Source organism: Thalassophryne amazonica, unplaced genomic scaffold (genome assembly GCF_902500255.1).
Source record: "Thalassophryne amazonica unplaced genomic scaffold, fThaAma1.1, whole genome shotgun sequence".
Classification (NCBI taxonomy): domain Eukaryota; kingdom Metazoa; phylum Chordata; class Actinopteri; order Batrachoidiformes; family Batrachoididae; genus Thalassophryne; species Thalassophryne amazonica.
Window position 1 is genome coordinate 259,734 of NW_022986259.1, and position 15,676 is coordinate 275,409.

The 15,676-nt window shown below is 42.1% G+C and overlaps 1 protein-coding gene across 1 annotated transcript in view; it reads left to right on the forward strand.

Annotated features, from left to right (window-relative positions):
* LOC117505877 (4-aminobutyrate aminotransferase, mitochondrial-like) overlaps positions 1–15,676 on the forward strand; it is a 97,388-nt gene that overhangs the window by 11,584 nt on the left and 70,128 nt on the right. The window contains exon 3 of the mRNA XM_034165412.1: positions 6,297–6,434. Coding sequence (XP_034021303.1) covers positions 6,297–6,434 — 138 coding nt within the window. The remainder of the gene's footprint in view (positions 1–6,296; positions 6,435–15,676) is intronic.

Consider the following 15,676-nt stretch of genomic DNA (forward strand, 5'->3'; position numbering starts at 1 on the left):
GGGCCAAGTACAATAACTTCAGTTTTATCTGAGTTTAAAAGCAGGAAATTAGAGGTCATCCATGTCTTTATGTCTGTAAGACAATCCTGCAGTTTAGCTAATTGGTGTGTGTCCTCTGGCTTCATGGATAGATAAAGCTGGGTATCATCTGCGTAACAATGAAAATTTAAGCAATACCGTCTAATAATACTGCCTAAGGGAAGCATGTATAAAGTGAATAAAATTGGTCCTAGCACAGAACCTTGTGGAACTCCATAATTAACTTTAGTCTGTGAAGAAGATTCCCCATTTACATGAACAAATTGTAATCTATTAGACAAATATGATTCAAACCACCGCAGCGCAGTGCCTTTAATACCTATGGCATGCTCTAATCTCTGTAATAAAATTTTATGGTCAACAGTATCAAAAGCAGCACTGAGGTCTAACAGAACAAGCACAGAGATGAGTCCACTGTCCGAGGCCATAAGAAGATCATTTGTAACCTTCACTAATGCTGTTTCTGTACTATGATGAATTCTAAAACCTGACTGAAACTCTTCAAATAGACCATTCCTCTGCAGATGATCAGTTAGCTGTTTTACAACTACCCTTTCAAGAATTTTTGAGAGAAAAGGAAGGTTGGAGATTGGCCTATAATTAGCTAAGATAGCTGGGTCAAGTGATGGCTTTTTAAGTAATGGTTTAATTACTGCCACCTTAAAAGCCTGTGGTACATAGCCAACTAACAAAGATAGATTGATCATATTTAAGATCGAAGCATTAAATAATGGTAGGGCTTCCTTGAGCAGCCTGGTAGGAATGGGGTCTAATAAACATGTTGATGGTTTGGATGAAGTAACTAATGAAAATAACTCAGACAGAACAATCGGAGAGAAAGAGTCTAACCAAATACCGGCATCACTGAAAGCAGCCAAAGATAACGATACGTCTTTGGGATGGTTATGAGTAATTTTTTCTCTAATAGTTAAAATTTTGTTAGCAAAGAAAGTCATGAACTCATTACTAGTTAAAGATAATGGAATACTCAGCTCAATAGAGCTCTGACTCCTTGTCAGCCTGGCTACAGTGCTGAAAAGAAACCTGGGGTTGTTCTTATTTTCTTCAATTAGTGATGAGTAGAAAGATGTCCTAGCTTTACGGAGGGCTTTTTTATAGAGCAACAGACTCTTTTTCCAGGCTAAGTGAAGATCTTCTAAATTAGTGAGACGCCATTTCCTCTCCAACTTACGGGTTATCTGCTTTAAGCTACGAGTTTGAGAGTTATACCATGGAGTCAGACACTTCTGATTTAAAGCTCTCTTTTTCAGAGGAGCTACAGCATCCAAAGTTGTCTTCAGTGAGGATGTAAAACTATTGACGAGATACTCTATCTCCCTTACAGAGTTTAGGTAGCTACTCTGCACTGTGTTGTTATATGGCATTAGAGAACATAAAGAAGGAATCATATCCTTAAACCTAGTTACATCGCTTTCTGAAAGACTTCTAGTGTAATGAAACTTATTCCCTACTGCTGGGTAGTCCATCAGAGTAAATGTAAATGTTATTAAAAAATGATCAGACAGAAGGGAGTTTTCAGGGAATACTGTTAAGTCTTCTATTTCCATACCATAAGTCAGAACAAGATCTAAGATATGATTAAAGTGGTGGGTGGACTCATTTACTTTTTGAGCAAAGCCAATAGAGTCTAATAATAGATTAAATGCAGTGTTGAGGCTGTCATTCTCAGCATCTGTGTGGATGTTAAAATCGCCCACTATAATTATCTTATCTGAGCTAAGCACTAAGTCAGACAAAAGGTCTGAAAATTCACAGAGAAACTCACAGTAACGACCAGGTGGACGATAGATAATAACAAATAAAACTGGTTTTTGGGACTTCCAATTTGGATGGACAAGACTAAGAGACAAGCTTTCAAATGAATTAAAGCTCTGTCTGGGTTTTTGATTAATTAATAAGCTGGAATGGAAGATTGCTGCTAATCCACCGCCCCGGCCCGTGCTACGAGCATTCTGACAGTTAGTGTGACTCGGGGGTGTTGACTCATTTAAACTAACATATTCATCCTGCTGTAACCAGGTTTCTGTTAGGCAGAATAAATCAATATGTTGATCAATTATTATATCATTTACCAACAGGGACTTAGAAGAGAGAGACCTAATGTTTAATAGACCACATTTAACTGTTTTAGTCTGTGGTGCAGTTGAAGGTGCTATATTATTTTTTCTTTTTGAATTTTTATGCTTAAATAGATTTTTGCTGGTTATTGGTAGTCTGGGAGCAGGCACCGTCTCTACGGGGATGGGGTAATGAGGGGATGGCAGGGGGAGAGAAGCTGCAGAGAGGTGTGTAAGACTACAACTCTGCTTCCTGGTCCCAACCCTGGATAGTCACGGTTTGGAGGATTTAAGAAAATTAGCCAGATTTCTAGAAATGAGAGCTGCTCCATCCAAAGTGGGATGGATGCCGTCTCTCCTAACAAGACCAGGTTTTCCCCAGAAGCTTTGCCAATTATCTATGAAGCCCACCTCATTTTTTGGACACCACTCAGACAGCCAGCAATTCAAGGAGAACATGCGGCTAAACATGTCACTCCCGGTCCGATTGGGGAGGGGCCCAGAGAAAACTACAGAGTCCGACATTGTTTTTGCAAAGTTACACACCGATTTAGTGTTAATTTTAGTGACCTCCGATTGGCGTAACCGGGTGTCATTACTGCCGACGTGAATTACAATCTTACCAAATTTACGCTTAGCCTTAACCAGCAGTTTCAAATTTCCTTCAATGTCGCCTGCTCTGGCCCCCGGAAGACAATTGACTATGGTTGCTGGTGTCGCTAACTTCACATTTCTCAAAACAGAGTCGCCAATAACCAGAGTTTGATCCTCGGCGGGTGTGTCGTCGAGTGGGGAAAAACGGTTAGAAATGTGAACGGGTTGGCGGTGTACACGGGGCTTCTGTTTAGGGCTACGCTTCCTCCTCACAGTCACCCAGTCAGCCTGCTTTCCCGGCTGCTCGGGATCTGCCAGGGGGGAACTAACGGCGGCTAAGCTACCTTGGTCCGCACCGACTACAGGGGCCTGGCTAGCTGTAGAATTTTCCACGGTGCGGAGCCGAGTCTCCAATTCGCCCAGCCTGGCCTCCAAAGCTACGAATAAGCTACACTTATTACAAGTACCATTACTGCTAAAGGAGGCCGAGGAATAACTAAACATTTCACACCCAGAGCAGAAAAGTGCGGGAGAGACAGGAGAAGCCGCCATGCTAAATCGGCTAAGAGCTAGTAGCTACGCTAAGCTAGCGGATTCCTAAAAACACGCAAAGTGAATAATGTGTAAATAATTTAGAGGTGATTCAGCAGAATGAGTGCTTTAGTTAAGGCACGTAAAGATTACACTGGGAAACAAATCGTAATCTAGATAACTAGATCAATCTAACTGCGCAGATTAAACAGCTAACAGATACAGAAAAACACCGCTGTGCTCCGGAACAGGAAGTGATACAATACCGCAGTGAGAGCCAACCACCAGTAGAGGCAAGCAAGAGGTTTTATGGGTGTGCTGTCTCACCACAGTGTTCAGAGATAACTTTAGGTGCAAGTTCTTCCCACAGATAGCTGCACTGCTTTTGATATTCAGCTGTTTGTGACTGAACTCTCACACTCTGAACTATGTGCTGTTATTTATCCACCACCTAAAAGGATTTTAATGACTTTTTATCTGAAGTTATTCCTAAATATGTCCAACTCCTGATCTGTGGTGATTTTAATATTCATGTTTGTTGCCTTTCTGATCCATTTGCTACTGACTTTAAAAGACTTTCTGAGTCGGTAGTTGGACCTCCTCATCTTCATTTTCTCACAGTCAGTCTCAAACTGCCAGTTCAGATCACTTACCTGTTATTTTTGAATTGACGGCCCCCAAACTGACCTGTGAATGTATTACTTTGTCCTGTAAAGGATGTGTCCTCTCTTCTTCTTCACCTGGAGAAGTTCCTGCTATTTTTAAAGACTCACAGACTCATTCTGGTGCCTCCGTCCTCCCCAGACAGCAGTCTTTCCTCCTCCTTCACCACCTGTGCTGGGATTCTGGACTACTGCCCCTTCTCAGTGGAAATCTTCCAGACCTCAGGCAGATCCCTGGTCAGGTGACTCTAGCTGTGCTCTTAGGCAGAAGGACGGGTTACCTGTGTCTTTGGAAATTCTAAGGAACTGTTTTATGGACTTTCAGAGAGCTGTGAAAGAGGCAAAATGATGTTATTTATCTAATATCTCCAGCACCAGCCATCGTCCCAGAGTGCTACGTGTCGAATCCAACGTTTAACGCACTCTGTTAATGAAGCCATGCACCGCTGTTCTGGTTGATGCTTCAGTCTCCATGTGTAATAACTTTCTGCACTTTTATCTTGATAAGGTTACTTCTATCAGATGACTGACTGATCCTCCACAACTCTGCAGTATCTGAGCACTTGGAGCGGGTTGCCCTCTCAGCTCGCGCTTCCCACAAACCGCCTCTTGGACGTTGTTCCTGCTAAAGTGTTGGTTGAGGTCCTTCAGTCTGGATCTGTACCAGCTGTGGTTCAACATCTTCTTTAAAGACTCATCTGGACTCGCCTATTTAATCTGATTTTAGACCACTTTCTAAGGATTTAGAGAAAGTTGTTTTTATCCAGTAGCAGTCACTTTCAAAGTCAAAGTGTCTTTATTTGTCTCCCTAAGGAGAAATTTAGCCTCGGACAGAGGGGTCTGCTACACAACAACGCACCCGACACACACCACCCATGCATCAAAAACAACCACATAATAGATCAAAATTAGAATACAAATACATAATCAATAACATCTTAGTGCAAATTCCACAACATATGACCTGACACTGTCTTCCCTGAGCTGTCTGCTCATTTATGAGCTTCACTGACGGTGAATAAATGAATGTTTATATCAGTTATATTCACAAAGAGGAACTCTCTACCTCACATGAGACGCATCTGATAAAATATTGTCTGCAAGTTTAGAGAGCAATTCTGGTTTTGAAAAAGTCCAATCCGTTTTCAGGTCTTGTCATAGTCCTGAGTCTGCCTTGTCTGTAGATGTCAAATGCCCTGTGTTACTAGACCTTCGGTACTGTGGACTTCACCGTCCTCTTATCCTGCCTGACAGCCACAGCACGCTACTGGTTCTCTTTTTACCCGACTGGCCAGCGTTTTTCTGTCTTGTTTCTGTCTTGGTTGATGACATGGTTCTCCTCTCGTGTAGGGTACCACAAGGTTTGATTCTTGGCCCTACACTGTTCTCGCTCTGTATACTTCCACTTGGGTTAATTATTGCAAAGCAAATCCATCTTTCCATTGCCGTGCAGATGATGTTTGAATTTATGTACCTGTGCGACCAACAAAGAGTGAAGCACAACAAACTGTTACAAATTGCATCGCTGATATCCAACAGTGGTTATTAGCAAACCTTTAACATTTGACACTGTTTGTAAAGCTGACAAATTGGGCAGTAGTCAAATCTATCTTTTTCACTGTTGCGTCTCAACAAAAGTACAAAGTCTCAACAAAAGCATAAATAGCTGAAACAGCTATTTATGCTTTCATCACATCAAGACTCGACTACTGAAATGCACTTTATATACTGGTGTTTCTCACCCACAGCTGATGCAGAACACCCCCAGACTGAGCACTTCACCCCCATCCTCTACACTGGCTCCCCAGATACTGTCCAACAGACTTTAAAAATTTACTATGTGTTTTTAGAGCTGTTACTGGTCTTGCACCATCATATTTGAATGAGTTATTGGTTCTACATTACCGAAGCAGGCTTCTGAGGTCATCTAGTCTCCAACTGTTATACGTCCCCAGGTCAAACTTAAAACACTGGGGTTTTTCAGGTTCCGGGCCCAGACTTTTGAACACGCTCCCCCCATCAGTGATCTGGGTCTTTTTAAAGCAACAGCTATTTCTTTTTAAAATGTCTTTTAAAACTTGGTAGTGCTGTGCCATTTTAGTTTGGTTTTATGTATACACTTATTATCCTTGATTTTATTTTGTCTTTGTATATTGTCCTTGTGTTTTTTAGTTTTACCGGAAACCTTTTGGGCTGTATAAAGGGCTATACAAATAAAAGTTGATTGATTGAGTAGTCAGTTGACACTTACTGTGGTACATAATCAAACGAACCATTTTAATTTGAATCCTGACTCCAAAAGTGTCAGTTTAAGTTAAATTTGTAGCAGCTTGAACGTCAGGAGAAATTAGACTCCTTAAATCATGAAAGGTTGTGTCCCTTGCATCTCCAGGTGGAGGATCTGATCGATAAATGGCGGCAGAAAGGGAAGCCTGTAGCAGGAATTGTGGTTGAACCAATCCAGGCTGAAGGCGGGGATAACCATGCTTCACCCGTGTTCTTCAGAGGCCTCCGCAAAATTACCCGCACGGTAACAGCAGCTCACTGTCAGTACTGTGTTTACATGGTGTACTTCCTGTGAAAGCTGGTTTTCATCCCGTGAAGGAGCTTTGTTTGTGTCCCACTTTCTCACTAAAAATCCAACAGATACAATATCTGCATCTGACTTTTCTATGACTGCTTCTTTTCAAGCAAGGACTACAAATTATTTTAAGATATACAAGATATTTTGATGGCTGCAGACGTTGGTGAGTTCACAGGTCTGGTCTTGGTGGACCTCACCTCTGCTTTGGATAATGTTGATCACACTATCATGATCAAGCTAAAGGATTCATTTGGGATTACTGTGTGTTTTTTAGAATGGTTCATGTCGTGCCCTTCTGAGCAATCTTTTACTTTGAGTGAAGCAGTAAAGACCCAGAGGTTCAAGAACCTCTGGGTCTTGTTCATGAGTGAGGGGACAGTGGAGCTGAGGCTGCCTGGAGAATCGGTGCAGGTGGGACAGTGTTGCATTCGCTCTACTATACTGTTGTGACAAAAAAGGAGCTGAGCCAAAAGGTGAAGCTCTCGATCTACTGGTCAATCTTCATTCCTACTCTCACCTATGGTCATGAGGGTTGGGTCATGACCCAAAGAACTAATTCACAGGTACAAGCAGCTGAAATGAGCTTCCTTAGGAGGGTGGCTGGTGTCTCCCTGAGCGATAAAGTGATAAGCTCAGTCATCTGTGAGGAGTTCAGAGTAGAGTCGCTGCTCCTTTACGTTGAAAGGCGCCAGCTGAGGTGGTTCGGGCATCTGGTAAGGATGCCTTCCTAGGGAGGTGTTCCAGGCATGTCCATCTGGGAGGAGACTCCGGGAAGACCCAGGACTAGGTGGAGCGATTGTATCTCCACACTGGCCTGGGAACGCCTCGGGATCCCCCAGTTGAGGAATATTTCAACACTCAGATTATTGGTGTCAAAGGTCTGTGCTTTTGTTTATTATTGTAATGGTCTTTTACTGGAGATGATTTAGTCTACTCTCGTTTGGATTATTCTAATGATGTTTTTACTGGAGAGGATTCTCGTTGTTTTTCTCTCCTCTTTTCTCTCCTCTTTTGAATTAGTGAAATGGTCTTTTACTTGAGATGATTATCCATGCTTTTGTCTTCTCTCATTTGGGTTACTGTCTTCCTTCAGCTGCTTCCATTAGGGGCACCACAGCAGATTGGTTGTTTCCATCTCACCCTGTCTTCTGTCTCACCAATCACCTGCATGTCCTCCCTCAGCACACCCATAAAACCTCCTCTTTGTCCTCCCTCTTCTCCTCCTGCCTGGTGGCTCCATCCTCAGCATCCTTCTCCCTATATACCCTGAGTCCCTCCTCTGCACATGTCCAAACCACCTCAGTCTCGCCTCCCTGACTTTGTCTCCAAACCGTCCCACCTGAGCTGTCCCTTTGATATGTTCATTCCTAATCCTGTCCATCCTCGTCACTCCCACACAGAATCACAACATCTTCGGCTCTACCTCCTGTCTTTTTGTTAGTGCCACCTAAATCTCTAAGCCGTCCAACATAGCTGGTCTCACTACTGTCTTGTAAACTTTCTCCTTCAGTCTTGCTGATATTCTTCAGTCACAAATCCCTCCTGCCACTGTCAGGACTGGTGATGGCTTGACACATGAAGCAGGAGGAGACCAATGCAGATTCACAGGCATGGTTGGCTTAGATTGATAAAAAGCTTTATCAGAAGACCAGGCATAGGATTCGGTACACAGGTAGTCAAACTTACTGGCAGAGGTATCAGACAGGATGCAGGCTGGGTCAGGGTCCAGGAACGAGCAAAGTTCATACAACCGGCGAGGAGTAAGGAGTAATATAGGCAAAACAGAGGCAGAGTCAAAAAACAGGCTGAGTACAGGACAACGGCGAGGCGGAGGTCGAAAGCAAGGTCAAAAAACACAGAAGAGCAAACAGGACGAGAACAAAAGGCAAGAAAGTGAGCAGAGTCAACAATCGGGCAGTGTGAGCCATGGAACTGTGAGGGTTTTAAAGAGGAGCAAACTGATCAGGTTGATGTGAAGCAGGTGTGGTGAATTGAACAAAGAGGAGAGAAGAAAGGCAAGAGTGTGCGAGAGGGCAAAACAAAGCGGTGCAAAACAAGAGAAGTGAGTGACAGAAAAACTGAGAAACATGACGTGTTCAAAAATGAATGTGAACAAAACAAAAGGGGCAAACTTAAGAACCACCATAACAAATCAAAAAGGGGAAAACCAGAAAACTAATGATTATGACTAAAACTAGAATAGATCTGTAACTGAACGGTACAGAAAAGTGAATACAATAAAATGGCAAAACAAACTATCGGTTAATCCACAAATAAACAAAACCCAGTGAACACAGCACAATGCAAGATCTGATGAGCAACACCAAAGATAAATAATAACAAAAACCTGTGACTAAACATTATACAACAAATGTGATAAACAGAACTAAACTAAGACTAAAGTAACTTAAAAGACCCAGAGTAACAAATACAAACTGCACAATAAATGATAAGCAAAGAATGAACCAGTGACGAAAGTGTAACACAAGGAAAAGCAACAAATAACTGAATGACTGCAAACTAAATGATGAGGTGCTGAATGAAAACAATGACTAAATAATAAAGAAAGCAAAACAATAAACAGAATCAAACTGAGACTAACATGATAAAGTATGAACTACTGAAAAGTAAAACCAGAAAATCACAAAAGAAATATGCCAAGGGCTAAGACCTAAAACCCGAGCCGGGGCCGAGCATGACAGCCACCTTTCTCCACTGCTGTCACACTGTCCTTGTCCTGCAGTACCCTCACATACTTCTCTGCCACTCCAGACTTCCTCATACAATACCACAGCTCTTCTCTTGGCACCCTATCATAAGCTTTTTCTAAGTCCACAAACACACAACGTAATGCTTTCTGGCCTTCTCTGTACTTGTCCATCAGTATTGTCAGAGCAAATGTTGCATCTGTAGTGCTCTTTCTTGGCATGAAACCCTATTGCTGCTCACAGATCTTCACCTGTTTTCTAAGCCCAGCTTCTACTACTCTTTCCCATAGCATTATGCTGTGGTTGATCAACTTTATACCTCTGTAGTTACTGCAGCTCTGCACATCACCCTTGTTCTTAAAAATTGGAACCAGCACACTTCGTCTCCACTCCTCAGGCATCCTCTCACTTTCCAAGATTTTATTAAACAATCACGTTAGAAACTCTACTGCCATCTCTCCTAGACATTTCCATGTCTCCACTGGAATGTCATCTGGACCAACTGCCTTTCCACTCTTCATCCTTTTCGGGCGCTGCTCTTGTGGCAACCGTAGCAGGTGTCCTCTGCTGTGTGTTGGTTGTAGTTTTGTTGTCTGTGTTTTATTTTTAAACTACTGAGTTTTTAGTTTGTGTTCGGGTGCTTTTCCGTGTGTATCAAGACTAACGATGGAGATATTTTCCTTTCTACTTCTGGCAATTGTGCTGAGCATCGCTCAGGGTTTGTTTGTCAAGCCTGACAGGATCCAATATATGAGAGATTTTCTCCTTGGATTTAAATCAGGCAAGTATGTGGCAGACTTATTATTGATTATTGGCTCGATTATTGAGTCGGGGGTGTCTGACTGTTCTGATTTTTTATTCGATGTCAATGCTCTGATACAAAGTTTTTGGCGTCCGGCTACTTGTGGTAAACAAACCAGGAAGAGAGGGAAACGCGGCGGCGTGGAGCAATGACTGAGAAAATCAGTAAGAAAGAAACGTCTCCCTTTATCAACGATACTGCTGGCTAATGTTCAATCCCTGAAGAATAAGACTGATGAATTGCAGATATGTGTGACCTCGATGGACAAGTTCAGGGACACTTGTGGGATGGCTTTCACTGAGACGTGGCTGACAGACGCTGACCTGGATACTAACATGAACAATGATGGTTTTGGGGTTCCAATCCGGCTGGACAGTCACCCAGAGGTGACTTGGAAGCACCATGGTGGGGGTGTTTGTCTGTATATCAATCCTAAGTGGTGCAATGGTCCCACTGTGCGAGAACGGATTTGCTCACCGGACACTGAGCTGCTGTCTGTGTCTGTGAGACCATTTTATCTACCCAGGGAACTCCCCGATATTTTTACCTGTTGTGTACATCATCCCAGAGCGGACATTAAAACTGCTTCTGATGTCGTCTTCTCAGTAGCTCACAGACTACAGTCTGTCTCTCCACATGCCCCCTGTTTCTTCCTTGGTGATTTCAATCATGTCACTTGTAAAAAGACGCTGAAGTCCTGGAGTCAATGACTTTATTTTTATACAGCAAGGTAACATGAGGAATTTACAGCAGGCAACAGAGCAGGTGATTAGAGACCCTGCAAGGCTTATGACAAATGTGGGTGTGGAATCCATTAGTTTAGCGGGGAAATTAGTGCAGAAAATCCACTATGGTGATAGTGCAGTTTATCAATCAATCAATCAATTTTTTTATATAGCGCCAAATCACAACAAACAGTTGCCCCAAGGCGCTTTATATTGTAAGGCAAGGCCATACAATAATTATGTAAAACCCCAACGGTCAAAACGACCCCCTGTGAGCAAGCACTTGGCTACAGTGGGAAGGAAAAACTCCCTTTTAACAGGAAGAAACCTCCAGCAGAACCAGGCTCATGGAGGGGCAGTCTTCTGCTGGGACTGGTTTGGGGCTGAGGGAGAGAACCAGGAAAAAGACATGCTGTGGAAGAGAGCAGAGATCAATCACTAATGATTAAATGCAGAGTGCTGCATACAGAGCAAAAAGAGAAAGGAACACTCAGTGCATCATGGGAACCCCCCAGCAGTCTAACTCTATAGCAGCATAACTAAGGGATGGTTCAGGGTCACCTGATCCAGCCCTAACTATAAGCCTTAGCAAAAAGGAAAGTTTTAAGCCTAATCTTAAAAGTAGAGAGGGTGTCTGTCTCCCTGATCTGAATTGGGAGCTGGTTCCACAGGAGAGGAGCCTGAAAGCTGAAGGCTCTGCCTCCCATTCTACTCTTACAAACCCTAGGAACTACAAGTAAGCCTGCAGTCTGAGAGCGAAGCGCTCTACTGGGGTGATATGGTACTATGAGGTCCCTAAGATAAGATGGGACCTGATTATTAAAACCTTATAAGTAAGATGAAGAATTTTAAATTCTATTCTAGAATTAACAGGAAGCCAATGAAGAGAGGCCAATATGGGTGAGATATGCTCTCTCCTTCTAGTCCCCGTCAGTACTCTAGCTGCAGCATTTTGAATTAACTGAAGGCTTTTCAGGGAACTTTTAGGACAACCTGATAATAATGAATTACAATAGTCCAGCCTAGAGGAAATAAATGCATGAATTAGTTTTTCAGCATCACTCTGAGACAAGACCTTTCTAATTTTAGAGATATTGCGTAAATGCAAAAAAGCAGTCCTACATATTTGTTTAATATGCGCTTTGAATGACATATCCTGATCAAAAATGACTCCAAGATTTCTCACAGTATTACTAGAGGTCAGGGTAATGCCATCCAGAGTAAGGATCTGGTTAGACACCATGTTTCTAAGATTTGTGGGGCCAAGTACAATAACTTCAGTTTTATCTGAGTTTAAAAGCAGGAAATTAGAGGTCATCCATGTCTTTATGTCTGTAAGACAATCCTGCAGTTTAGCTAATTGGTGTGTGTCCTCTGGCTTCATGGATAGATAAAGCTGGGTATCATCTGCGTAACAATGAAAATTTAAGCAATACCGTCTAATAATACTGCCTAAGGGAAGCATGTATAAAGTGAATAAAATTGGTCCTAGCACAGAACCTTGTGGAACTCCATAATTAACCTTAGTCTGTGAAGAAGATTCCCCATTTACATGAACAAATTGTAATCTATTAGACAAATATGATTCAAACCACCGCAGCGCAGTGCCTTTAATACCTATGACATGCTCTAATCTCTGTAATAAAATTTTATGGTCCACAGTATCAGAAGCAGCACTGAGGTCTAACATAACAAGCACAGAGATGAGTCCACTGTCTGAGGCCATAAGAAGATCATTTGTAACCTTCACTAATGCTGTTTCTGTACTATGATGAATTCTAAAACCTGACTGAAACTCTTCAAATAGACCATTCCTCTGCAGATGATCAGTTAGCTGTTTTACAACTACCCTTTCAAGAATTTTTGAGAGAAAAGGAAGGTTGGAGATTGGCCTATAATTAGCTAAGATAGCTGGGTCAAGTGATGGCTTTTTAAGTAATGGTTTAATTACTGCCACCTTAAAAGCCTGTGGTACATAGCCAACTAACAAAGATAGATTGATCATATTTAAGATCGAAGCATTAAATAATGGTAGGGCTTCCTTGAGCAGCCTGGTAGGAATGGGGTCTAATAGACATGTTGATGATTTGGATGAAGTAACTAATGAAAATAACTCAGACAGAACAATCTGAGAGAAAGAGTCTAACCAAATACCGGCATCACTGAAAGCAGCCAAAGATAACGATACGTCTTTGGGATGGTTATGAGTAATTTTTTCTCTAATAGTTAAAATTTTGTTAGCAAAGAAAGTCATGAAGTCATTACTAGTTAAAGTTAATGGAATACTCAGCTCAATAGAGCTCTTTGTCAGCCTGGCTACAGTGCTGAAAAGAAACCTGGGGTTGTTCTTATTTTCTTCAATTAGTGATGAGTAGAAAGATGTCCTAGCTTTACGGAGGGCTTTTTTATAGAGCAACAGACTCTTTTTCCAGGCTAAATGAAGATCTTCTAAATTAGTGAGACGCCATTTCCTCTCCAACCTACGGGTTATCTGCTTTAAGCTACGAGTTTGTGAGTTATACCACGGAGTCAGGCATTTCTGATTTAAAGCTCTCTTTTTTAGAGGAGCTACAGCATTTACATTTTGAGCAAAGCCAATAGAGTCTAATAATAGATTAAATGCAGTGTTGAGGCTGTCATTCTCAGCATCTGTGTGGATGTTAAAATCGCCCACTATAATTATCTTATCTGAGCTAAGCACTGAGTCAGACAAAAGGTCTGAAAATTCAGAGAAACTCACAGTAACAACCAGGTGGACGATAGATAACAACAAATAAAACTGGTTTTTGGGACTTCCAATTTGGATGGACAAGACTAACAGTCAAGCTTTCAAATGAATTAAAGCTCTGTCTGGGTTTTTGATTAATTAATAAGCTGGAATGGAAGATTGCTGCTAATCCTCCGCCTCGGCCCGTGCTACGAGCATTCTGACAGTTAGTGTGACTCGGGGGTGTTGACTCATTTAAACTAACATATTCATCCTGCTGTAACCAGGTTTCTGTAAGGCAGAATAAATCAATATGTTGATCAATTATTATATCATTTACCAACAGGGACTTAGAAGAGAGAGACCTAATGTTTAATAGACCACATTTAACTGTTTTAGTCTGTGGTGCAGTTGAAGGTGCTATATTATTTTTTCTTTTTGAATTTTTATGCTTAAATAGATTTTTGCTGGTTGTTGGTGGTCTGGGAGCAGGCACCGTCTCTACGGGGATGGGGTAATGAGGGGATGGCAGGGGGAGATAAGCTGCAGAGAGGTGTGTAAGACTACAACTCTGCTTCCTGGTCCCAACCCTGGATAGTCACGGTTTGGAGGATTTAAGAAAATTGGCCAGATTTCTAGAAATGAGAGCTGCTCCATCCAAAGTGGGATGGATGCTGTCTCTCCTAACAAGACCAGGTTTTCCCCAGAAGCTTTGCCAATTATCTATGAAGCCCACCTCATTTTTTGGACACCACTCAGACAGCCAGCAATTCAAGGAGAACATGCGGCTAAACATGTCACTCCCGGTCCGATTGGGGAGGGGCCCAGAGAAAACTACAGAGTCCGACATTGTTTTTGCAAAATTACACACCGATTCAATGTTAATTTTAGTGACCTCCGATTGGCGTAACCGGGTGTCATTACTGCCGACGTGAATTACAATCTTACCAAATTTACGCTTAGCCTTAGCCAGCAGTTTCAAATTTCCTTCAATGTCGCCTGCTCTGGCCCCCGGAAGACAATTGACTATGGTTGCTGGTGTCGCTAACTTCACATTTCTCAAAACAGAGTCGCCAATAACCAGAGTTTGATCCTCGGTGGGTGTGTCGCCGAGTGGGGAAAAACGGTTAGAAATGTGAACGGGTTGGCAGTGTACACGGGGCTTCTGTTTAGGACTACGCTTCCTCCTCACAGTCACCCAGTCGGCCTGCTTTCCCGGCTGCTCGGGATCTGCCAGAGGGGAACTAACGGCAGCTAAGCTACCTTGGTCCGCACCGACTACAGGGGCCTGGCTAGCTGTAGAATTTTCCACGGTGCGGAGCAGAGTCTCCAATTTGCCCAGCCTGGCCTCCAAAGCTACGAATAAGCTACACTTATTACAAGTACCGTTACTGCTAAAGGAGGCCGACGAATAACTAAACATTTCACACCCAGAGCAGAAAAGTGCGGGAGAGACAGGAGAAGCCGCCATGCTAAATCGGCTAAGAGCTAGTAGCTGCGCTAAGCTAGCGGATTCCTAAAAACACGCAAAGTGAATAATGTGTAAATCATTTAGAGGTGATTCAGCAGAGGGAGTGCTTTAGTTAAGGCACGTGAAGATTACACTGTGAAACAAATCGTTATCTAGTTAACTAGATCAATCTAACTGCGCAGATTAAACAGCTAACAGATACAGAAAAACACCGCTGTGCTCCGGAACAGGAAGTGATACAATACCGCAGTGAGAGCCAACCACCAGTAGAGGCAAGCAAGGGCAAGCAAGGGCAAGCAAAATACTTCACTACTGTACTTAAGTACAGTAGTGAAGTATTTTTACTTCATTACTATAGAACACTGCAACCACCTGATGAGAAAACAATATTCTACCACCTAGTGTTAAAATTATCATGGATTTATGACTTAGACATGGAAGGAGGGCTTTCAGTCCCTTTCTTATTAGTTGATTCGGGGTCACAGTGCTTCACTTTTTACACATTCTGTGTTACAGCCTTATTCCAAAATGGATGAAATTAATATTTTTTCCTCAAAATTCTACACATAATACCCCATAATGACAATATGAAATTTTTGAAATTTCTAATAATAATTATAATTGTAATAATAATAATAATAATAATAATAATAATAATAAATGATGATACATTTTTATTATAAAAAGTCTTGAGGCTGTAATTGCTGTCAAAGGTGCATCAACAAAATATTGAGCAAATTCTGTGAATACTTATGTACGTGTTATTTGTTGATTT